Here is a 26,476-nt window from a genome sequence, read left to right as displayed (position 1 = left end):
TTTTGACATATGATAAAACCTGATTACTGATATTACCGCACAACGCCTTTAAACTGAGCAAAAAGACGACCTGTGCGAACCTTTTCAGATTGTTTCTTTTCTGAGAAATCTGCCAATTTATGATATGAAGATAGAATCTCCTTAATTTCTGCTATAGTCATTGTCATAGCTCTGTCCTCCTCCTTGCCGCCAGAGAACTGTTCCTGAACGACATTCAGTTGCATAGCCTCCAACTCCTTCAGGTTGTCCATCGTACGCTCTTCTTGGTGGCCCTCGAGAAGCTAATTTATGTTGTCCTCATCGATGACCAGCCCCATAGACCTCTCGAGTGAAACAATTTCCTCAACCTCAGGTTGCGGAACAGGTTCAAGATCATCAACAGTCTTGGTTTTGCCTTTTGCTAGGCCTATGCTGAATCCCTTGAATTCTCACGCAGACAGCATCAGGCCAGAGTTTCTTCCACGAAGAGTTTATGATGCGCCTTGAAACCTCCTGCCAACATTGATTGATGAGTCTGAGGCCTATTACAGTATCGAATTGCTCCTTTCAAAATTCACAAAGGGTGAGGTTTGTGCTGTCAGTGATTTCAAAACATCTCTTGAAGAGATGTTAGGTACAGAGCTTCTTGAAATTCAAAATCACTTGCTGTTCCATGGGCTGGAGGTGAGGGGGGGTGTTAGGTGGAAGGAAGAGAACCTTGATAAAGGACTATTCTAGGAAGATATTATCCTCAAGGCCAGAAGGGTGAGTAGGTGCATTCATTGTCTAACACCATGAGACATTTCAGAGGGAGGCAGTTCTCTTCCAGATGATTTTTAACAGCCAGACCAAAACAGAGGTTAACCCACTCTATGGAAAACTGTCTCATTACCCAGGCTTTTGCATTAGCCCTCCACATCACCAGAAGCTTCTCCCTCAGCACTTTGTCAGACTTGAAGGCTCGAAGACTCCCCGAATGATACACCAGTAGGGCCTCAACCTTACAATCCCCACTGGTACTGTCAGAGTGCAAGAGTAACCCTGTCCTTGATAGGCTTATGCCCGGAGAGCTTCTTCCTTTCCGCTGTGATATAGGTCTGACGGGACATTTTTTTTTCCAAAAGAGCCCAGTTTTGTCACAGTTGAAGATTTGCAGGGGAATATAGCCTTCCTAGATAGTCAACTCGTTGAATTTCTTAACAAAGGCTTTGGCTGCTTTTGTGTTCGAGCTGACAGCCTCCCCATGCCGCACCACCGAATAAACGCCCGTCCGTCTCCTGAATTTTTCAAACCACCCGCATGAAGCCATGAACTCTGGGGTTGCCTGCTGCAACGTCCCTTCACCTACATCGTTTCCGGCTTGAGAATCACGGAGATCACCAAAAATGGTGCTGGTCTTGTGGCAGATTACTGTCTCGGGGATTGTGTCTCCAGCGATTTCCTTGTCCTTAATCCAGAGGAGAAGAAGTCTCTCTATCTCATCATGGACATGGCTACTCTTACTAAAGAGGAAAGTCACACCCTTAGAAGGTGTTGATGGTTTGATGGCTTCCTTCTGCTTAAGGATGGTGCCTATCATCAACAGATTTTGGCAATACTCCTTAGCAATCACACTCAACTGCATGTCTCCCTCATACTGCATGGTTATCTTCAGCTTCATCTCCATAAAAAGCATCTTCTTCTCCTTTCCTTGAACATCAGCAACATTCTTAGGACCCACGGCTATAGAATTACAGGTTGAATAAAGTAACATTGAAAATATAAGTATGAAATCGAAATCACCGACACGAATTCAATTTAAATGATAGCGAATGCTGAAACGAAATGGTCGAGGGACACCGAAAGATGCATGATGGGAAAGATCCGGACCAATAGGAGAGCAGGAGGATGGTGGCGAGTTCAAAGTCGAACAGACATGCAGAGCACGAATTTTAAAATTTTTATCGGCCACGTGAATGTCATTTTGTATCCTGAGTATTTTTTTGCAATATAAGGTAAAAAAATTGTCCTCTGTCATTTTGTAATATTAGTTTTTCATATACAGAAACTTTTGTTCTAGATGTTTGACCTATTGCCTTTTAGTGCTTAATAGTGGGCACATTTCTTATAAGCAATATATGGGTGTTTCCATTCCAGCTGTATTTCCAATTATTGTAACTGTCAAGTCTTTCAAGTAAGCCCTCCATTACATGAGGGAGTTGGTAGTTAAGTCGACTTCTCTCTGGTAGCCACTGTACTTTTACATGTATCTCAAGTGTTTCCCGTGACGTCACAGGTAAGGTGCTGGTGTCAGGAGACGGGAAGGCAAAGGTAAGTGCTAACAATGTCCCCAAGGTTACCCCAATATCTGACCTCGTTTCAGTGATCCCTATCCCTTCCACTGTGGCTGTTGCCCCCAACCCTTGTGTCATTAAGTTAGCCAGTGGCCATTCCTCCTCCCACATTGTCAGTGATTGTGCCTTTGGCCAAGCTCCTTTTGGGGTTGTGTGGCCTTACAAGCATTCCTTCCCCTGCCCTTGTGACAGTGTGCCCCAGTGTTGTAGCTCTTGTTGGAACAACCCGTATGGTTCTCCCTTTGGGGAAGCTTCATGGTCAAGTGTTGCTCAGATCTCAACCCTTCTGCTTGCAAAGCCAGGAGCAAGAGTCAGGAAGAGGTAGAAGCCTATACACTGTTCTTCCTCCTCATCCTCCTCCTTGTCATCCTCCAACTCACATTCCAACTCTTCTTCTCAGATGAAGAAGAGGAAGACGAAGAGGAAGGGGCCAAAGAAGTCCAGGAAGGCAGTCGAAACAGGGATAGGACTCCCTGTGAAACCACCTCTCGGGGTGGGTAGTGAAAAAAACATTCCAAGAAGAGGGTGCGTACATTTAAAACTTCGCAAAAGTACACAACACATGAAGTCTCAAAGGTTTGTAATCTCATATAAAATAAAAAATCAGCTCACCACATGCTTACCTTTTGGTACAATTACAAAACACCAACAATTATCACAAACAAATGTAAGAAAAGATACAGCAGTCAAAATACTACCACACTGATACCTCAGTACATGTTGTGGCCAAACACAATAGGGACTATTCTATGACAGGTGGGTGGGTGGGGCTTCCCCCTTGGGCTACCTGTCATTTTGTTCCTACACCACCAATGACATCCCTATTCTAAAGTATGAAAAGTTTGTTCTAAAGTATGAAAAGTTTGTACACATGGAGAAACACACCTTTTTCATCTCTCTGGGATAAAATAATTTGTCATTAAAATTATATTTTGTAACCCACTACCCTCAATCATGGTAAAATTAACCATCCACATCTTTTTAGGAAAAGTAAACATCTCATATAGCGAACTGTAATGATAAATGAAAACCCCTATAAGTATGTTATAATAATTGTCACTAAAATAAAAAAAAAAAAAAATATATATATAAACTCGATCTTTGGTCAATACTGAAATAGATTATACATGACAACAATTATGCTGGAAAGCAAATTTCCACTTACGGATGAACATGACAAGTGGGAGCCATATTGACAGCAGAGTCCAAATTGTGACCATAAAGACGTGGCAAAAGTGATAAAATCCTCTCCATCAATGTTTCACCTGCATGGCTAGAAGCATCAGCCAAATCCAGTGTTCGGTCCACAAACACGAGGGAAACTTTATTTGAAGCTGTCTGTAAAAATCAAAATTTTAAAAGTGATTTGTATTTTTCCTGGCTATACAAACAAGAGTCCTCTAATGAGAGTATGCTTTCAGCAAAGCTGGATACGGCTCTTAAAACTTATAATGAGGTGGCAGTAATTACTTATACCTGGAGGGTGGCAAGTAAGACCCACCTCCTGACAGGCCACTGAGCTCCCACTTTGATCTTAAACCAAGAACTTATGAGGTGGTTCAGGCAGGAAGTGTAACTTAAAAGACTCGGGTATGTATAGCTGGGAAAAATGGAAATTTGTTCCTACACAAATACAAACCTTTATTCTTGAATAGGAGATTTAACTTTAGGAGAGAAGAAGGCCCTATAATCAAACTAGCTTGTTTACTTTCCCAGGATATGTCTAAGTACTTCTGTCCTCTACAGGAGCTAAAAAGAGGACTCCTGTCTATCTACTTATGACCTGGGCATGAAGATGAGACAGGTCTTAAGCCAGGACACTAAGGACTGGTAGATGGCCACGGAAGAACCAATATCCATGTGGAGGATATGTTGCCTGAATGTATGGTCATTTATTTGAAATGGATCTGCATGCATTACTTTATCCTTCTCCTCAACTGGGAGGAAGGGGGAGATACTCCTAAACAAAATTTATATGTTAAGAAAAGTTGCTCGATCCCACAATTTATCTGTATCTAGTGTCTGGTCCAGCATATAATGAAGTGAGTGCTGCACCCTAAGGAGGGGAAAGAAAAAAAGAAGAGGTAAAAGGGGACAGTCAATATAACCTCTCATTATTATCATGTTGTGACCACTATCTTAGACGAGATGTTCCCTGTCCCATAAAAGAACTATGATTACTACACTATCTTTTGAGCAACTATCACTATCCCAAGGATACAGGAAGCCTTTCCAGGGATCTGAGGGTATACTTACATAGGTAAAGGGTAGTAAAGGTTATCTGTTGTTACCAAACTATTGTCATGAAGTACTGCTCCCCTGACAGGTTCTTCTTGAAAGCAAATCCAATAAGTCTTGAGTTTATGCACTCGATTACAGGATGGTTCTTTCGTCTCCTCAACAGCCAAAGGAGCACAACTGATTGTCCCATGAAGCCAGAAAAAAAAGTATTTTATGATCTCTTCCCTTATTCCTTCCATTGCTGTAAGAAAAGTTATAGTGTCCTACCAGGGCAGAAAGGGAAGTCTCAAGGCATGTTAAGCCATGAGTCATGATGAAGCACTTCACTGCAACTGCCCAGTGTTCAAATCCTGAAGTTGCTGGAGGCTGGCAATGGAAACAGATTCAGATGTCAAGAAATTAGAAGAGAGGATCTATGGAGTGGACAGAAGGCAGGATAATAACTGACAGTAGTGAGAAATATGAAAAGGGTACTGCAGAATTTATGACGACAGCTAAAGAAGCCAGTGACGTGAAAGGATTTGAAAAATAAATGAAAGATATGAATTGGAAATTGGAATGTTGGTAGCTTCCCAGGAAAGGGAAGACAGTTAGTGGGTGTCATGGTGAGAAGGAAAATTATGATTCTATGGATACAGGGGACAAAATAACAGGGGTTAAAGTGCAAGAAAGCTTGGGGAAGGATATAAAGATTAATATACAAGGAAAGATACAAGGAGAAATGGGGTAGGGGATATTCTTCATTCAGACTTGTAGGAAAATGTCACAGAGGTCCAGTGTATCAGTGACAAGCTCATGGGCTTAGAGTTTGTGAAATATAGGAGAACATGGTATATCATCTTAGCATAAACCCCTCAACAAGGGTGTAACAAACAAGGTTGTAGCAGAGGAAATGGAGGAATTAAGAGGGAAAATAGAAGAATATACAGTCCATGAAGAGTTTCAAGAAGTGAACTGCTGGTGTTATCTGGGGACATGAATGCCTATGTAGGAGAGAGTTCTGATGGCTTTTAAGGAAACACAAAGATGAAGAGGTTTTGGAAGAAGACACAAGATTAATTTTTTTTGGAATTAGCCAAATCTATGAATCTGGTAATCATGAATACACAGTTTGAGAAAAGGGGAAGTCATCTGGTAACTTATAAAAGTGAACGAAATGAAACAAATTGACTGTGTGCTGGTTAGGAAGGAAGACAAGATAATCAATATGGATTGTAGTACTATTCCAAACAAATCTATTGTAGCTCAACCTATACTGATAGTTGCAGATTTTAAGCTGAAAGGCATAAGGAAAAGAAAAGCCGAGTGAAGAATAGAAGGATCAAAACTTGGAAGTTGAATGGGAAAAGCAAAGAAAGATCAGAAGTAAAAAAGAGAGAGAAAGGGTAGAGAGATATGTAAATGAAATGTTAGAATTGCTGAAGAGAAATGGGATTTTATGAAAGAGAATGTGGTACCAGCAGCAGCAGATGTGCCTGGGAGGACTAGTGGCAATCATCAACAGGAAAAGAAACATGGTGATGGAATCAAGATATTCAAACAACTGTGAAGGAAAAGAATATAGCCAGAAGAAAGTAGGAAGAAGATAATAATAAAATATGAAGATAACTATCAAACAAGAGAGAAAAATGTTATTTTTATAATAAAATAAATTTTTGAATATACTTACCCAGTGATTATATAAGCTGCAACTCTGTTGCTCGACAGAAAACTCTACGTTAAAAATCCGCCAGCGATCGCAATGCAGGTAGGGGGTGTACTTCAACAGCGCCATCTGTCGTGCAGGTACTCAGTACTCAATGTAAACACAGAACTCAATTTTCTCCTCGGTCCACTGGGTCTCTATTGGGGAGGAAGGGAGGGTCCTTTAATATATAATCACCGAGTAAGTATATTCAAAAATTTATTTTATTATAAAAATAACATTTTTCAATATTAAACTTAGCCGGTGATTATATAAGCTGATTCACACCCAGGGGGGTGGGTAGAGACCAGCAATAATTGTTTACATTATTATGAGCTAAGGATTTTTTATTTCATTTTAGCAGTTATTCAAAATAACAAACATAAAATAAATAAGTACCTGGTAAGGAAGTCGACTTGAACAATTACTCTGCCTTTTTAAGTACGTCTTCCTTACGGAGCCTCGCGATCCTCTTAGGATGCTGAGCGACCCCTAGGATCTGAAGTATCAAGGGTTGCAACCCATACAACAGGACCTCATCAAAACCTCTAATCTAGGCGCTTCTCAAGAAATGACTTTGACCACCCGCCAAATCAAGTAGGATGCGAAAGGCTTCTTAGCCTTCCGGACAACCCAAAAACAATAATAAAACATTTCAAGAGAAAGATTAAAAAGGTTATGGAATTAGGGAATTGTAGTGGTTGAGCCCTCACCCACTACTGCACTCGTTGCTACGAATGGTCCCAGAGTGTAGCAGTTCTCGTAAAGAGACTGGACATTCTAAAGATAAAAAGACGCGAACACTGACTTGCTTTTCCAATAGGTTGCGTCGATTATACTTTGCAGAGATCTATTTTGTTTAAAGGCCACGGAAGTTGCGACAGCTCTACTTCGTGTGTCCTTACCTTCAGCAAAGCTTGGTCTTCCTCATTCAGATGGGAATGAGCTTCTCGTATTAACAGTCTGATAAAATAGGATAAAGCATTCTTTGACATAGGCAAAGATGGTTTCTTAACTGAACACCATAAAGCTTCAGACGGGCCTCGTAAAGGTTTAGTTCGTTTTAAATAGAACTTAAGAGCTCTTACAGGACATAAGACTCTTTCTAGTTCATTTCCAACCATACGATAAGTTTGGAATATCGAACGATATTGGCCAAGGCCGAGAAGGCAGCTCGTTTTGTCTAGAAAACCAAGTTGTAAAACATGTAGCCGTTTCGGATGAGAATCCGATGTTCTTGCTGAAGGCATGAATCTCACTGACTCTTTTAGCTGTGGCTAAGCATACCAGGAAAAGAGTCTTTAAGGTGAGATCTTTCAGGGAGGCTGATTGTAGCGTTTCGAACCTGTCTGACATAAGGAATCTTAGTACCACGTCTAAATTCCAACCAGGTGTAACCAAACGACGCTCCTTCGTGGTCTCAAAAGACTTAAGGAGGTCCTGTAGATCTTTATTGTTGGAAAGATCTAAGCCTCTGTGACGGAAGACTGATGCCAACATGCTTCTGTAACCCTTGATAGTGGGAGCTGAAAGAGATCGTTCTTTCCTCAGATATAAGAGGAAGTCAGCTATTTGAGTTACAGGGGTACTGGTCGAGGATACGGATACTGACTTGCACCAGTTTCGGAAGATTTCCCACTTCGATTGGTAGACTCTAAGGGTGGATGTTCTCCTTGCTCTAGCAATCGCTCTGGCTGCCTCCTTCGAAAAGTCTCTAGCTCTCGAGAGTCTTTCGATAGTCTGAAGGCAGTCAGACGAAGAGCGTGGAGGCCTTGGTGTACCTTCTTTACGCGTGGCTGATGTAGAAGGTCCACCCTTAGGGGAAGTGTTCTGGGAACGTCTACTAGCCATCGAAGTACCTCGGTGAACCATTCTCTCGCGGGCCAGAGGGAAGCAACTAGCGTCAACCTTGTCCCTTCGTGAGAGGCGAACTTCTGCAGTACCTTGTTGACAATCTTGAACGGAGGGAATGCATATAGATCTAGATGTGACCAATCTAGTAGAAAGGCATCTATATGAACTGCTGCTGGGTCCGGGATTGGTGAGCAAAATATTGGGAGCCTCTTGGTCATCGAGGTTGCGAAGAGATCTATGGTTGGCTGGCCCCAGGTGGCCCAAAGTCTCTTGCATACATCCTTGTGGAGGGTCCATTCTGTTGGAATTATTTGTCCCTTCCGACTGAGACAATCTGCCATGACATTCAAGTTGCCTTGGATGAACCTCGTTACTAGTGATATGTCTAGACCTTTTGACCAGGTGAGGAGGTCCCTTGCGATCTCGTACAACGTCAGAGAGTAGGTCCCTCCTTGCTTGGAGATGTACGCCAAAGCCGTGGTGTTGTCCGAGTTCACCTCCACCACTTTGCCTTGAAGGAGAGACCTGAAGCTTTTCCAGGTCAGACGTACTGCCAGAAGCTCCTTGCAGTTGAAATGCATTGTCCTTTGACTCGAGTTCCATAATCCCGAGCATTCCCGACCGTCTAATGTCGCACCCCAGCCTACGTCCGATGCGTCCGAGAAGAGAACGTGGTTGGGAGTCTGAACAGATAGGGGAAGACCCTCTCTAAGGTTGATATAGTCCTTTCACCAAGTCAGACAAGACTTTATCTTTCCGGAAACCGGGATCGAGACCGCTTCTAGCGTCTTGTCCTTTTTCCAGTGAAAAGCTAGGTGGTATAGAAGAGGACGGAGGTGTAGTCTTCCTAGTGACACAAATTGATCCACGGATGACAGTGTCCCTACCAGACTCATCCACAGCCTGACTGAGCAGCGTTCCTTCTTCAGCATCTTCTGGATGGATAGCAGGGCTGGGGGCTGATCGTCTTGTTCAGCAACGTCCTCATCAGAGGGTTCCTCATCCGAAACTGATGAGGAAACGGCAACGGAGTGGGCAACGTCTGACTCGCTGAATCCGGTCGCACTGGTGGATGCGTGACGGAGCCGGACGCAATATCATGGAACTGCTGCACAGTCTGTGAACTGTCAACAACCATGGGTGCGCGAGGAAGTACAGCGTCAACCCGAAACTGTCTAGACCGTCTGGGTTGTGCAGTCAACACCCTACCGGGTTGCTGAGGTTGACGCACTGCGTCACAACAAGTCACCTCTGCTGGTTGTTGAACGTCCTGAACGTCAACAACCACCTCCGAGCGTCGCTTAACGTCAACGTGCGACTGGCAACCCACACTGGGTCGCATCGGTGGAGGAACCACCTCAACTGGCAGACGCGAGTAGGTTACCTCAGCGTCAACAGGGCGCACAACCGACCGGTTGGAAGGTTGCTGGCCAGAAGGAGGAATCACCTCAACTGGCAGACGCGAGTAGGTTACCTCAGCGTCAACAGGGCGCACAACCGACCGGTTGGAAGGTTGTTGGCCAGAAGGAGGAACCTCCTCAACTGACAGACGCGAGTAGGTTACCTCAGCGTCAACAGGGCGCACAACCGACCGGTTGGAAGGTTGTTGGCCAGAAGGTTCTTCTCCGCATTTAAGTCCTCTATCAAGGACGCAAGCTTGGACTGCATGGCTTGCAGCAAAGCCCATTTAGGGTCTACGGGAGCAGGTGTGGCAACAGACGGGGTTAGCGACTGAGGCGGAACCGTTTACCATCCCTGAAAGCCTTGTTATGTGTGACATAATAGTACAGCAAAACTTCAAAGGCTTGACAAAAGCTGAGAAGTTGACCTGTAAACAACTTGGAGCGTCTCCTGGCTAGGCGCCAGGGCGAGTCTACCAGAATTGAGAAGTCTATCTGGGCAGAGGCATGAACTCCCAAGCCGAGAACTTCTCTCGTGTCATATCAGACTCTCGCTCTATAAGCCAGTTTAAAAGAAGGGAAATCAAAGGCTGTATCCCTAAAAACTCCTCCTGGTGCAAAAACCAGTCGCCTAGCCAACGTAACGCTCTCTAGAAGAGCGAGAGAGCACTAGCTTAAAAACAACGGCTTCGAAGTAGCTAGGCCTAGTGTAAGTTCTGACGTTTAGGCGAACGAGGAGCAGCAGTTACAAGATCCAGACGAAGATCCTTAAAAAAAATATCATGATTTAATTAAAGTCCATAGGAGGCTAAGCAGCTTAAGGCTCCTCTCCATCTGACAGAGTCCTCAAGGGAATACCAGTAGGAGGGAGAACAGCAACTTCCTCATCCACAGGAACCTTGTCCGATAAAAGCTAGGTTACCTCAGTGAGTCTCTCACTGGTGCATAAGTAGCAGACCAGAAGGCAACGTCATGTAACTGCTTGACAGTCTGTGAACTGTCAACAACTGAACTGTCAACCACAACAGGTGTGTGAGGACGTACAGTGTCCACTCGAGACTGCTTTGACTGTCTAGACTGAGCAGTCAAAACAACTCTAGAATGCGGAAGTTGACGCACCGCGTCAAAACAACTCTAGAATGCGGAAGTTGACGCACCGCGTCAAAACAAAACAACTTAAGACTGTTGTTGTACCTCGCGAACGTCAACGGAAGGTTCCGTGCGTCGCTGAACGTCAACATGCGGCTGGCAGGGTACACTGGAACGCATGGGTGGCGGGACTCTATTGGAGTGCGGGAGAAGGTCGCCTCAGCGTCCACAGGACGCACAACCGTGGTTGGTTGTAGGCTAGAGGTTGGTGCAGTGTCAACCTTCTCCGCACGAAAGTCCTGCATCAATGACGTTAACTGAGACTGCATGGTCTGCAGCAAAGACCACTAGGGTCTACAGGAGCAGGTGCGGCAACAGACGGTGTGACTGCCTGATGCGGTACCGCTTTGCCTCTCTTAGGAGGTGAGCAGTCGTCGGAAGACTGCAGCGAGTCCGAACTGACCCAGTGGTTACAACTGGGCCGTTGGACTTGCGCGGAAAGGACCGTCTTGCGCTTAATAAGCCGCGAGACCTTGGTCCATGGTTTCTTACGAGAAACCTCTTCCGCAGACGAGGAATAAATGGGCTCTCTCGTCTTAGAGTGGGTGGGGCGATCTTGGGTAGATACGCCCGAAACCACAGAGGGAAAACGTCTGTTCGTTGATCAAGGCCTCTCGAACCCATAAGTCGTTCGACATTACTTCTCCCCTGGGCTTGGGAGCTTACAAGAGGTCCCGGACTAGGTGAACGACAGGCACGAACAGACGAACCCTCGGACGCAACACTGTAACACTTTGCGCATATCACTTTATCGATTTTCTGTTTTGCACTTATTTCACTGAAATCGAAACTTTTACTGATTTCTACCTGAAATACGCAATTCTACCCTTCATTAAAAGGTAGTAATTGCGAAATCAGTCGTATAATGCAAGCTCATTAATACCAGCAAAAAACAGAAAACATATTTTAAGATAAAAAAAATCAGTGGCTGGGAAAGAGACTAAACACTAGTTCATATAACTACGTTTTCAATCTCTCACCGCACATAGCCTGGGGACGAGAATAAAAAACTAAAAACGTTTTATCCTTCCTCCCCGTACAGCGACTAGGGACGAGAGCAACTCGTGAACAACGTTACCCGCTTGAACGGAACGTTTTCTCTCCTCTCTCTCCCTCCGTCTCTATCTCTCTCTCTCTTTCTCTCTTGATTTCGCACCTAAGAGAAGAGCCCAATTATATATCGTCAAAAAAACATGTTATTTGACTAAAGGAAAAAACTGAAAGGTTTTCCAAAAAAAGTTCCTTTAATTTAGAATTTAAAACATTTAAGCTAAGAAAGAATGAACAAAACGTCAGAATCGATTTACTCTTACTGCAAAGTGAAACCGTGATACACTCTCTCTCTATCGTAACGATAGAGCGCATGTTGAACGTCCTGAACGTCAACAACTGCGTAGTCTAAAAAACTAAACGTTAGTTCATCTTTGAAAACAGTACGAAGACTATCAAAGAAATTCTTTCATAAAACATTAAATTTAAAAAGTTTTAAATTCTTTAAAGGCTAAATACGATATAACGGGCTCAACGTTGATTAACTTCGGTTCCAAGTAAGGACCGCCTACTATCAGGAAAGGTCGCATATAAACAAAACATAAAAATTTATTTTTATATGTTTATAATAAATGGAAAGTTAATCGAAGAGGCCTAATAAAGGCGGAGAGATATAAAATATATAACGTGTTAAGCAAAATTACTAAAAACCTAAACACACTTCCGTCTAAGGGAAGGGTCGGCCATTTAAAAGTGAAAGAGAGTCCATACTCTCTTTGTCACCCTAATTAAATCTATCCAAAACGAGTTCAAGTTTTGAGATGAAGATAAAACACCTGCATAGCGAAAGCTCAAAACTAGAATAGTGTACTTCACCAAATAGTTGTGAAAACAAATCCAGTTAGTAACAGCGAATTAGTAGGTCTTGCCGGTAGCCCGACAGAGAGAAAATTGAGTTCTGTGTTTACATTGAGTACTGAGTACCTGCACGACAGATGGCGCTGTTGAAGTACACCCCCTACCTGCATTGCGATCGCTGGCGGATTTTTAACGTAGAGTTTTCTGTCGAGCAACAGAGTTGCAGCTTATATAATCACCGGCTAAGTTTAATATTGAAAAAGCTATTTTCACTGTTGGGGTCCCTGGGCTTTTAGCATTCTGATTTTCCAACTAGGGTTGCAGCTTAGCAAGTAATAATAATAATAATAAAAAGGAAAAGACTGAAGGTGAACATTAGAAAGACAGACCTAATGATTAGTGATAGAGGACATGAAGTAAACATTCAAGTGGAAGATGATACAGAGCTATAACAGAACAAAGAGTTTAACTACTTGGCATCAATAATAACAGAGGAGGGAGGTACTGAGAACGCAGTGAGACAGAGAGTGAAAAATATGGCCAAAATGGAGATAAGTAACGAGTCGTTTTGGACAAGAAAATACCATTAAGGTTCAAAATCAATATTCATAAGATAGTTATCAGGCTTGAACTACTTTATGGGGCAGAAAATTGGGCACTTCCGAGGAAAGAAAAGACTGTTGGAAAAAACTGAAATGAGGATGGTGAGACGGATTGCACGAACTGCTGAAATATCACTACTGGAAAGGAAGGAGAGTCCGGATTGCTGAAATATCACTACTGGAAAGGAAGGAGAGTCAAGATATGTAATGTGCTATATTTAATGTAAAGGGGAAGGTTAGGGAAGCTTGTCTAAGATACTATGACTATGTAATATATAGAGAGAAGGGGGAACTAATCAAGAGAGTATGAACATGCCAGTAATGGGAAGGAGTGTTGGGCATCAGCACATCAGATGGATGCATCTGGTGAGGAGGGATATGTGAGAATTTGAAGTGGGAGATGATGATGCAAGAAATAAAAATAGATAAAAAAAGTTGACTCAAGCGGCTGACCATACAATAGTGGGATAACAAGGTCGAAAGAAGCAGAAGTATATAGAATTCCATTGACCAGAGGTCTCAGAATTGACCATATCTAAGCTGCACATGACATTCCAATTGTAGCAACTCAAAGGAGGGTTCAATCCTACAAGGGCGCCAAAATGCTGATCAATGGATGTAATTTTTCTCCTGATCAGAGCTATAGTTGCCCCCCCAAGATCTCTGAACTCATAAATGAGTGACAGTAGCTTGAAGACCATAGACTCCCCTTGTGAATTTCTACTTTAGCTAATCCAAAATCAGATCTTTGGTCCAATGTCCAATGATTCATAGTCTCAACTGAGAGAGACCTCGGCACATAGCTCCAGAAAAATTTCTTAATTGCAACCACACATACCGGACTGAGAACAGAACAGGGACAATACTCTGTAGAAGAAGGGACAAGAGCTTGAAGGTCTGATTCCTCAGAGGCCGAGGTGCTCCTAACTCCCATGTCCTTAGAGGATAGAGAAGTACATGTACTAGCCATTTCAGTTCCTGATGGTCCAATGTAAGAGAGCTACAAAGGCACATTGTGTGATGGTCTACTGCTGGTGAGGAGGCTTACCAATGACAGTATGTACGCAATGTTACGTCTCAATAATCATAAGAGCTTTCAGAGCAGTCCTATGAAGTCATCTGCTTTAAGTCAAACACGAGGATGAGCGGGAAGGTCTCATGTCATTGACCGGTCATGTAGGGTGGGAGGATCTCCTGATGTTGACTGGTCTCAAGGCAAAGGTAGATCTTGATGCATGGAAGGATTGAGATGGAAGAGGTGACAGGTGTCCTATCATTCAAAATATACAACATGAAGAGTAGGCAAGAAAAGTCCAATCGCATGGTGTCTGATCGAGTGGTGTATGATCATGCACGGGGGATGGTGCGCATGGAGAACTGGCTTTTCTTATACTCTAAGATGCGTGAAGCACGTAAGCAATACAGTTCAAGCCCATACTTGTGAAACCTTGTGTGTGGAGGGCATACACATAAAGGCCTTGAGCATGGAGTGCATAGGCATAAAGACCTTGTGCATGGAGCACATAGGCATAAAGACCTTGTGCATGGAGTGCATCCACATAAAGACTTTGTATATGGAGCGCACACACACAAAGACCTTGTGCGTGAAGCATATACACATTAACACCTTATGCATGGAACACGTACATGCAGAGACCTTAAGTATCCAACCTGTGTGTATAGAAATTGAGAGCATGGAATTCTTGCATTTGGAGAGCAATTTTGGTGATGGTGTCAAACAGTATGCTTAGGTGCTTACACTGCTTGTATGAGGGAGGAGCTCTTTCCCCCTCAATCCTTCTGCTGGGATGATATCTTCCTTGGCAGTGATCTCATCGTCTTTCAGGAACTATTAGAAGAAGTACGGAAAAGAGAGTAGCGCCATTGATCCCAATTGAGGTTAAGACTGCTCCAAGACTGACTCTTGGTACCAGGCAAATGTAATACCTGTATCACATACCACTCAGTCCTGGGTACGATCTTGGTATGAGCATTCTCCAGGTATATAACACTCTTTGTACTTACCATACTCCTGTATGCAGGGAAAATTTGATCGTATGCACACAGCTATGTTAATCAGTCATTTTAGACGACATCTTCTTTGGGCGAAGTAGCGATGCTCTGTCAAGGGCACTGTTCATTAAGAGCCTGAGCGTTGTACATGCTGACATTTCTTCCTGCTAGGAGATAATTTTTGACAAGCATTCCCCAGTACAAGACTGAAAACAGGTGCAAGAGCATGGTGTACTGATATTTCTTCCCATTAAAGGACACCTCTTGCCATGCACCAATTCATTCTAGCTCACAAAAGAGGGAATTAGATCCTCCAGGAAGACGAAAGAAGGGCAGCACCCTTCATCCTAACTGGCAGTGAGTGTGCTCAACTCTTGTGTGTGTCAATGTTCCTTCCAGCTATGGGACAACTCTCAGCACTTACTTCTTTTGGTGCGAGATGGAACATGGGTAAAAAGTGTGAGAACACTCATACTAAGTATCCATACACCTCCCTAGCATTGTGGGTGTCGATGTTTCTTCCCCCTGTGGGTCAATTCTCTGCACTCACTCAAGAAGGGAAGTTCCTGGTAATACAGTCTCTCCCTTTGGAAAAGAAGCAGTAGGAGTCATGCATAAGCAAACCCTATCGATAGGTCTTACTGGACTTCTTTGATGACATTTTCTACTGGTTCTCCTCTAGTAGCAATAAAGACTCTCTCACAAAGATGAAGCAGAAGAGATTGTTGAACTAGAAGTTAGCCTTCACTCTCAACAGCAGCAAAGCCTTCTTCTCCTAATGGAGCATATCACCTCTAAGGAATGCTAACCTCCCTAGGATTACGTTGTTGTCATTGTCTCAAGGTCACACTAGCGAGGGAATAAATAGCTAGCAGGAATATTATCTAAGTGACAACAATGTGGGTATCAGTAGGTTTGCACAGAAAACTGTCACACAGCTACAATTATTGGGAAACATCTGTAAATCCTTCTTTTTGCTAAATATCTTTTGCCCAACAAATTCATCTGAAAGAAAACGCGAAAAATCAAAACAGTCAAATGAGGATGCCAGAAGTAGGTCTGTACTATTTGGTAGCTAAAAAAAACATGTGAGCTCAGTTGCTACTGCCACCTCATTATAAGTTTTAACAGCCATATCCAGCTTTGCAGAGAGCATACTCCTACCAAAGGATGAAGGTTTGTATATGAGTAGGAATAAAGGAAAAAAGAATGATAAAGATGAAATAAGTTAGAATGTACATCTTATAAAAGCTGAGAAAGTACATACCTCTAGTGAAGAAGATAATGATACAAGATGGACTGGATCATGTTTAAAAAGTGAATGGCAAAAATAAATATGCTGTCAAAATGTTAAGATTACAGCTTCTTGAACTTTGAGAGACATGATAAAGTGTTTTAGATTTTAATGGTGAAGGGAGTGAATGTTCAGTAGAAAAAAATTACTACAATTGACTAATAATCTTTACACAGTTACTATATGAATATCAAGCTTGACACCTCATATAAAGGAAAAGAGTTAAAAAGTTAAGATTAGTTCTGAAGGATATCAATTAAGAGTCTTTTCTACATAATAAATATATTTTGTGTCTGTATATGAATCCAATTTGTGTAACAAAAAGTCTACTGATAATGAGCTTAACATTTAGACATACTGTTGTCTGGCCATGAGTCAGCCTATCCCAACAATGGTCCCACTAAACCTTGATTCAAGATTTGGGATTTTCCCATCTCTTATATAACCCTAATTTCACAGTAATTAATAATCAAACAAAACAAAATATATCACAAACAAAAGACCCCAATTAAATTTAGCACTACTGTATACTAAAAGGCTTTAGATAAGCTCTTATTAGGTATAAACAGAAAAGGAAGGTACGCAATAGTTATTAGAATAATATCCAATAGAAGAAAAATAAAGTGCCAAATACAAATAGGTTTTTAAGAAGTGATATCTAATAAAGAAAATAAAAAAAAATGTTATTTTCATTAGTAAAATAAATTTTTGAATATACTTACCCGATAATCATGTAGCTGTCAACTCCGTTGCCCGACAGAATTCTACGGAAGGGATACGCCAGCGATCACTATACAAGAAGGGGGTGTACTCACCAGCGCCACCTGTGGCCAGGTACTGCAGTACTTCTTGTTGACACCACCTCAATTTTTCCTCGGTCCACTGGTTCTCTATGGGGAGGAAGGGTGGGTCAATTAAATCATGATTATCGGGTAAGTATATTCAAAAATTTATTTTACTAATGAAAATAACATTTTTCAATATTAATCTTACCCGATAATCATGTAGCTGATTCACACCCAGGGAGGTGGGTGAAAACCAGTGTACATGTATATCAAGAAGCTAAGTATCCCGTATTTCATATTATCAGTTATTCAAAATAACAATGAAATTATAAGTACCTGGTAAGGAAGTCGACTTGAACCATTACTCTGCCTTTAATAAGTTCGTCTTCCTTACTGAGCGCAGCGTTCCTCTTAGGAGGCTGAACAACCCTAAGGTGCTGAAGTATAAAGGGCTGCAACCCATACTAAAGGACCTCTACACAACCTCTAACCTAGGCGCTTCTCAAGAATGAATTGACCACCCGCCAAATCAACTAGGATGCGGAAGGCTTCTAGCCTACCGTAACAACCCAAAAAAAAACAACAAGAAAGCATTCAAGAGAAAGGTTAAAAAAAAAAAGGTTATGGGATTAAGGGAATGTAGTGGCTGAGCCCTCACCTACTACTGCACTCGCTGCTACGAATGGTCCCAGGGTGTAGCAGTTCTCGTAAAGAGACTGGACATCTTTGAGATAAAATGATGCAAACACTGACTTGCTCCTCCAATAAGTTGCATCCATGATACTCTGCAGAGAACGGTTCTGTTTAAAGGCCATCGAAGTGGCTACAGCTCTCACTTCGTGGGTCCTTACCTTCAGCAAAGCAAGGTCTTCATCCTTCATGTGAGAATGAGCTTCTCTAATCAGAAGCCTTATATAATACGAAACTGCGTTTTTGGACATAGGCATCGAAGGTTTCTTGATGGCACACCATAAGGCCTCTGATTGTCCTCGTATAGGTTTTGACCTTTTAAGATAGTATTTTAGAGCTCTGACAGGGCAAAGAACTCTTTCTAGCTCGTTACCCACCATGTTGGAAAGGCTAGGAATTTCGAACGATCTAGGCCAAGGACGTGAAGGAAGTTCATTTTTTGCTAAAAATCCGAGCTGTAAGGAACATGTTGCTGATTCGGATGTGAATCCTATGTTCCTGCTGAAGGCGTGAACCTCACTAACTCTTTTGGCTGTTGCAAGGCAGACGAGGAAAAGAGTTTTGAGAGTAAGGTCTTTGAAAGAAGCTGACTGGAGAGGTTCAAACCTAGGAGACATAAGGAACCTTAAGACTACGTCTAGATTCCAGCCTGGAGTGGACAATCGACGTTCTTTAGAAGTCTCGAAAGATTTAAGGATGTCTTGTAGATCCTTGTTGGAGGAAAGATCCAAACCTCTGTGGCGGAGAACTGAAGCCAACATACTTCTGTACCCTTTGATCGTAGGAGCCGAAAGAGATCTAACATTCCTAAGATGTAACAGGAAGTCAGCAACTTGGGTTACAGAGGTATTGGAAGAGGAAACTGCATTGGCTCTGCACCAGCTTCGGAAGACTTCCCACTTGGATTGATAGACTCTACGAGTGGATATCCTCCTTGCTCTGGCAATCGCTCTGGCTGCCTCCTTCGAAAAGCCTCTAGCTCTAGCGAGTCTTTCGACAGTCTGAAGGCAGTCAGACGAAGAGCGTGGAGGTTTTGGTGTACCTTCTTTACGTGAGGTTGACGTAGAAGGTCCACTCTTAGAGGGAGAGTCCTGGGAACGTCGACCAGCCATTGTAGTACCTCTGTGAACCATTCTCTTGCAGGCCAAAGGGGAGCAACCAGCGTCAGCCGTGTCCCTTCGTGAGAGACGAACTTCTGAATGACTCTGTTGATGATCTTGAACGGCGGGAATGCATATAGCTCGAGATGGGACCAATCCAGCAGAAAAGCATCCACGTGGACTGCTGCTGGGTCTGGAACTGGGGAACAGTACAAAGGGAGCCTCTTGGTCATGGAGGTGGCGAACAGATCTATCGTTGGCTGACCCCACAAGGTCCAAAGTCTGTTGCACACGCTCTTGTGAAGGGTCCATTCCGTGGGGATGACTTGATCTTTCCTGCTGAGGCGATCTGCCGAGACGTTCATATTGCCCTGAATGAACCTCGTTACCAGTGAGAGGTTTAGACTTCTTGACCAAATGAGGAGGTCCCTTGCTATCTCGTACAGCTTCCTCGAATGGGTCCCTCCCTGCTTGGAGATGTATGCCAAGGCTGTGGTGTTGTCGGAGTTCACCTCCACCACCTTGTTTAGCAGGAGGGACTTGAAGTTCATTAAAGCCAGATGAACTGCCAGCAACTCCTTGCAGTTGATGTGAAGCGTTTCCTGTTCCTTGTTCCATGTTCCCGAGCATTCCTGTCCGTCCAAGGTCGCGTCCCAGCCCGAGTCTGATGCGTCCGAATAGAGATGAAGATTGGGGGTCTGAACCGCTAACGATAGACCCTCCTTGAGAAGGATGTTGGTCTTCCACCACATGAGAGTAGTCTTCATCTCTTTGGTAACAGGAATAGAGACCGCTTCGAGCGTCATATTCTTGTCCCAGTGAGCTGCTAGATGGAATTGAAGGGGGCGGAGGTTGAGTCTCCCTAACTCGGTGAACAGGGCTAACGATGACAGGGTCCCTGTTAGACTCATCCACTGTCTCACCGAGCATCTGTTCCTCTTCAGCATGCTCAGAATGCACTCTAGGGCTTGGCTGATTCTTGGGGCCGACGGAAAAGCCCGAAAAGCTTGACTCCGAATCTCCATTCCCAGGTAAACGATGGTTTGGGAAGGAATAAGCTGGGACTTTTCTAAGTTGACCAAAAGACCCAGTTCCTTGATCAAGTCCAAAGTCCAGTTGAGACTCTCCAGACAGCGACGACTTGTGGGGGCTCTTAACAGCCAGTCGTCTAGATAAAGGGAGGCTCTGATGTCCGCCAAGTGGAGGAATTTTGCAATATTCCTCATCAGACGCGTAAACACCATAGGCGCCGTGCTTAGGCCAAAACACAGGACTTGGAATTGGTACACAACCTTTCCAAAAACGAATCTCAGGAAAGGTTGGGAGTCTGGATGAATAGGAACGTGAAAGTAAGCGTCTTTCAGATCCAACGAGACCATCCAGTCCTCCTGCCTGACCGCTGCTAGGACCGACTTCGTCGTCTCCATAGTGAACGTCTGCTTGGTGACATAAGCATTGAGCGCACTGACGTCCAGCACCGGTCTCCAACCTCCTGTCTTCTTGGCCACCAGAAAGAGACGGTTGTAGAAGCCCGGGGATTGATGGTCCCGGACTATCACCACTGCCTCCTTCTGTAACAGGAGCAACACCTCTTGGTGTAACGCTAGCCTCTTGTCCTTTTCCTTGTAGTTGGGAGAGAGGTTGATGGGAGAAGTGGTCAGAGGGGGGTTGCGGCAGAATGGTATCCTGTAACCCTCCCTTAGCCACTTGACAGACTGGGCGTCTGCACCTCTTCTTTCCCAAGCTTGCCAGAAGATCTTGAGTCTGGCTCCTACTGCTGTCTGGAGAGGAGGAGAGTCAATGTTTGCCTTTTGAAGGCTTGGGACCTTTCTTGGACCTGCCCCTGAAACCGTCTGGACGGGTACTTCCTCGGCTGGGGGCTCTGCCACGAAAGGGCGGAATAAATCTTGTAGCAGGAGTATCGGCCACTGGGGTGCGGTAAGTTCTAGGAACCGAAGGAGCAACCTTAGCCTTACGTGCTGAAGAGGCCACAAGGTCATGAGTGTCCTTCTGAATAAGAGCCGCAGACAATTCCTTGATAAGGTCCTCAGGAAACAGGAACTTAGAAAGCGGAGCAAAAAGTAACTGAGACCTTTGACAAGAGGTGATACCAGTGGAAAGGAAGGTGCAAAGTTGTTCCCTTTTCTTGAGTACTCCCGAAACAAACATGGAGGCAAGTTCGCCGGAACCATCGCGAATTGCTTTATCCATACAGGACATTATAAGCATGGCCGAGTCCTTGTCAGATGGGGCAGTCTTCTTGCTCAAGGCCCCCAGGCACCAGTCGAGAAAATTAAAAATCTCAAAGGCGCGAAAGACTCCCTTTAAGAAGTGGTCTAAGTCAGAAAAGGTCCAGCAGACCTTAGAGCGCCTCATAGCCGACCTTCGTGGAGAGTCCACCAAACTTGAGAAGTCAGCCTGGGCAGAGGCAGGGATTCCCAAGCCTGGTTCCTCTCCTGTGGCATACCATACGCCCGCCTTAGAAGTCAGCTTAGTAGGTGGAAACATGAATGACGTCTTCCCTAGTTGCTGCTTGGACTGCAACCAATCCCCTAACATTCTCAAAGCTCTCTTAGAAGATCTAGCGAAGACGAGCTTAGTGTAGGCAGACTTAACAGGTTGCATGCCTAGAGAAAACTCTGATGGAGGAGAGCGAGGGGTAGCAGACACAAAGTGATCCGGGTAAACTTCTCTGAAAAGAGCCAGGACCTTGCGAAAGTCAATAGAGGGTGGTAACGACTTGGGTTCCTCTACGTCAGAAGAGGGATCATCCAAGTGCGCAGCTTCCTCCTCAGAAACCTCATCACCTGAGGGTTGAGAAGCGAGAGGTAAAGTTACAGCGGCATGCTGAACGGCAGAATCCTGACAAGCGGGTGCATATACACTTGCGGATTCATCCTCAAGTCTCTGTTGAAGAGGATGAGGGCTGGTAATGACAAAGTCACGAGGCTGGGAAGAAGGAGGCTCTGCGGGAGTCTGGGGAGCAAGCGTGGTGAGAGGCGACTGTAGTAAAACCTGAGGTTCAGGCTGCAAAGACTGTTCAAGCTGAGGAGAAAGAGGTAGATGCATGCGTTGAGGTGGCTGACTCATTGCATGAGGTTCATGTCTCAAGAGTTGCGCTTGCTTCAAGGGTTGAGGTGGCTGCGCAGTAAGAGGTTCCTGTCTCACGAGTTGAGGTTCTTGAGGTGAGTGCTGCGAGAGTTGAGGTGGCGGCTGCGCAGAAAGAGGCTCCTGTCTTACGAGTTGAGGTTCTTGAGGTATCAGCTGCGAGAGCTGAGGTGGCTGCCTCAAGGATGGCAGAGGTTGTCGTACCTCAAGAGGTTGCTGCCTCGAGGGTGGTCTTACTGCAAGATACTCTTGCCTCAAAGGTAGAGGAGGTTGTAAGGCATAAGACTCCTGTCCCCATTGTTGAGGAGGTTGCCGCGTGGTAAGAAATTCCTGCCTCAAGGAAGGTGGAGGTTGCTGCACAACGCTGGTATCTGGCAACTCCCAACGCGGTAGCTCACGCATGGAGGTAGCTTGAGGAACCTCAACTTCGTACGTCTGGCAGACTGGACTGCGTAGAGGAGGAGGAGCGCTCGCAGGAGGAGGTGTAACCTTCTCTGCCTGAAACTCACGCATCAATACCGCAAGCTGCGACTGCATAGACTGCAGCAAAGTCATCTTGGGATCAACAGACGTTGAGGTCTGTTGAGGCAGAGCCTTAACAGAAGTTGAGGTCTGTTGAGGCAGAGCCTTAACAGAAGTTGAGGTCTGTTGAGGCATCGCCTTACCTCTCTTAGGAGGCGAGCAGTCACCTGATGACTGCGGCGAGTCCGAGCTAGCCCAATGGCTACACCCGGGCTGTTGGACTCGCGCGGTCTGGACTTTACGCTTAAGAGGTCTTGAGACCTGAGTCCAGCGTTTTCTCTTTTCTGCAGACGAGGAAATAAAGGGCTCAATCGTCTGAGAGTGGAAGTGACGATCTCTGTAAGATACGCCCGCAACCACCGAGGATACTGCTGTGCGCCGATCAAGGCCTGCCGAACCCTTTTGCCCTTCGACATTGCTTCTCCCCTGGGCTTGGGAGCTTGCAAGAGGTCCCGGACTGGGAGGACGACTGGCACGCACAGAAGTACCCTCACGCACAACACTGACACTGACACTAGCACTCGGCACAGCACTGGTACTACCACTTCCCACTGCACTTTTCACTTTAAGTTCCTTGACGTCTGCCAAAAGGAACTTGTGGTCACTCACTACCGACTCCACTTTATCACCTAAAGCCTGAATGGCACGTAAAACATCAGACATATCAGGCTGAGCACAAATAGTAGGATCGGGGGTAGCCACTACAGGGGGAGGAAAAGGTTGAGGATCATGGGGTGAGGAATAAAGCGAAGAGCGAGCCGAACTCCTCCTAACTCTCTCTCTCTCTAACTTAGTGGTATACTTGAGGAATCGAACAAAATCAAGTTCCGAAAGTTCGGCGCATTCCTCACATCGATCTTCCAACTGACAGGATTTTCCCCTACAGTCGGAACAAACGGTGTGAGGATCAACCGAGGCCTTCGGAATACGCCTAATACAAGTCCTACATCGTCTTTGGGGAGGAGCTTGAGAAATGTCGGACATCTTGAATCAAAGAACAGTCAAGGGGGGATTCCAATTAAAGCAAAAAATTCGTTAACCATTAATCAAATCAATCTAAAAGCTATCTAAGCTAAGAGACAAGTTTCCTGTATAGCGAAAGCTGAAATCTTAGAGCAATACTTCACCAAAAACCGTGAACAAGACTCCAAAATTATAAGCGTATCCATGTAGGTCTTGCCGGAAGCACGACAGAGGAAAAATTGAGGTGGTGTCAACAAGAAGTACTGCAGTACCTGGCCACAGGTGGCGCTGGTGAGTACACCCCCTTCTTGTATAGTGATCGCTGGCGTATCCCTTCCGTAGAATTCTGTCGGGCAACGGAGTTGACAGCTACATGATTATCGGGTAAGATTAATATTGAAAAAACTTCTTATACTGTACAGTATGAATGCTCCGCAAGGGCTGTAATAGGATCTTTACTTGATTCCCATCTCTTCTGTTTAGTAGATACTTGAATTATTACTGTTCAGTTTCTACATCAACAAGTAGGACAGATGTGAGCCACCAATTTTAAAACATTTACAAATAGCACAAATTTTTATAGTAGCGTAATTTACATGTTTCTTAGCTATACAAATCTGAGTACTTGAGGTAGGGAATATATTTTCAGTGAGAGCTACACTGCTGTAGAATCCTTTTAACAAGCAGTAAAGCGATGTGGGAGTTAGGGCAAGGAGACCCGGCCCCCTAACCTGTCAAAGTGTCTTCACTTATGACCTTTCGGCCATGAACTGAGAGGTGTGGTTGAGAAGGGAAGTATAATCTAAAGGACTAAGGTTTGTATAGCTAGGAAAAATACAAATCATTTCAAAAATTTGTAATTTGTTCCTATGTGAATATAAACGATTGATCTTTAGGTAGGGAGACTCACTACTTGGTGGATCGGAACTCCTCTAGAAACAACTGGTAGGATTTTTTTTCCCTGAAATGTAAAATCAACATGGTCACATATGGGAGTGACGGAGAGGACTCCAACAACCTCCTATCCATCTATCATTGGGATGAATAGACTGATAAGGGCTGGCCTGTCTAAGAAGAATGGTACATGGTCAAAGGAGGGATCCCTTCCCCTAAAGAAGGGGGATTACAGTCAGGGATAATATACCTGGCATATGACCAAAGGGGTTTGTATATATTCCACCATCCTTCCCCTCATTTAGGGAGGATAGAGACGAACTTCTCTAAGTTCTTCAAAATGGAGCTCAGAACTATAGATTATCAGCGTCATGTCAGACCCAGCAAGTACAGTAATGCTTCTACCTCTTTGTCCCTTGGATAGGAGAAGAAAGAAAGGAGGAGAAGAGTAAATCATTCAGCATCCATTCCAGACTTACCTCTATAAATTACTATAAAGATGAGTATCATCCTGTAAGGGATCTGGGCTAGCTACACCACTACTTGACCAGCCACCACAAGACAAGCACAGTGGCATCAATGAACCTGTGGGTACTCGTAGAAAAATGGCTTTGAAGATGTTCTGGCACATACACACCCCAACCTTTGACACCCAACCAACTGTAAGATTCCTCTTGAAAGTAAGGGTGGAGAATAGCCTCTGATTTCACAAGTTACACTCAGACCTGGTACCTAGACTCTCAGCAATCAAGATGTATGCATCACAGATGGACTCCTCAAGTCAGAAAACGTGTTCTAAACACCTCTTTCTTGGATATGCCCAAGCTAATGATGAGTTGCCAACACTCAGGTATGAGATGTCAGGTCTTCTTTCTATAACACAGCAGAGTTCTCAAGAGGCATAAAAGCCTCTTCTCTTTGTGCCACTCTACACTTAACTTAGAATTGGGATGTAAAAGGGCTCAAGCCTAGTGTTGTAGTCCGATAAGGTCCGAGTTTGGCCTTATGCCCCGGGCACTAGGCTAAAGAAATCCTTCAACTCTCAGAGAGGGAGATTAAGGGAAGGAGACCAAGCCACTTGCCAAATCTCTGCACTGATTATAAGGCAGCACAGACAGTCTCAAGAGTCAGAACATTGACCAAGTCCTTGTAAAAGGCTTGGATGAACTACCGAGAGCCACAAGACTATTAGAAACCACTCCCCAGCATAGGCACCTCCTATGAGAAGGACTTTATGACCTTTTGTCAAAAGATTAAGCTCAAGTCTGAGCATTGATGACAGCTACTGAGAGGAGCTTTTCCAAGCTGGGAGGAAGCGGAACGCCATAATCTGGTCTAGAGATGATCCAACTTTCGAAAAATCCCTTCTATGATATCCATCATAGAGAATGGCCAACTTTCCCTGGGAGAGTGAGGACCTAGGGAGCTCCTTCGGGATCTTGACAAGACAGAATAGGATGCCATTTGGCATGTGGTCAACAGATAAGATTGACCCAAGACTCCCGTCCCACCAGCACGAGGAGGAATGGCGATCCCTGGAGAATCACTAGTGATTCTTCAATCATTACTTGAAGAGATCTCTGGCGGAGCCACTCACTTGAGGGTCGAGCCTCCCCAGTGAGGAAAGGTGACTGAGAAGATTCAGCCATAAGTGGTAGTTCTGTTTGACAGGACAGGCTCACTACTTCCTTAGACTTGTTGATGTGATTATCAAACTGATCAAATCTTGCCGTTACCAGCATGTTCTAGTGCTTCAGCCTCAGCTTGGGCAACCGATTCAACTTTTTTTCAATTATCCCAATCCTCAGATCATGACAAAAACATAAAGTCAGAAAGGTGGCTGAGAAGATTCTGAGAAGTGCAATCACTATAAGTCCAGAGAAACTTTAAGCGAAAGGCCTTTGCATAAGAGTATCTTCCTTGTCTTTTTCTTCTTTAGGATAAAATGTCTGACAAAGGGAATAGAGGAGGGAAAAGAGATTACAGAAGTCATGGTATAGGTGACTAATACTGTAAT

At 44.3% G+C, this 26,476-nt stretch overlaps 1 protein-coding gene across 3 annotated transcripts in view; it reads right to left on the bottom strand.

The window, feature by feature from the left end:
• The window catches only part of LOC137653568 (sec1 family domain-containing protein 2-like), a 261,267-nt gene that overhangs the window by 121,562 nt on the left and 113,229 nt on the right, over nt 1-26,476 (bottom strand). For all 3 annotated transcript variants that reach the window (XM_068387077.1, XM_068387076.1, XM_068387078.1), the window contains exon 6: nt 3,478-3,650. In XM_068387077.1, coding sequence (XP_068243178.1) covers nt 3,478-3,650 — 173 coding nt within the window. The remainder of the gene's footprint in view (nt 1-3,477; nt 3,651-26,476) is intronic.

The sequence above is a fragment of the Palaemon carinicauda genome, chromosome 14, assembly GCF_036898095.1.
Source record: "Palaemon carinicauda isolate YSFRI2023 chromosome 14, ASM3689809v2, whole genome shotgun sequence".
Lineage (NCBI taxonomy): Eukaryota > Metazoa > Arthropoda > Malacostraca > Decapoda > Palaemonidae > Palaemon > Palaemon carinicauda.
Note: the sequence above shows the minus strand (reverse complement) of the source record. Positions and strands in the feature narration are given on the sequence as shown.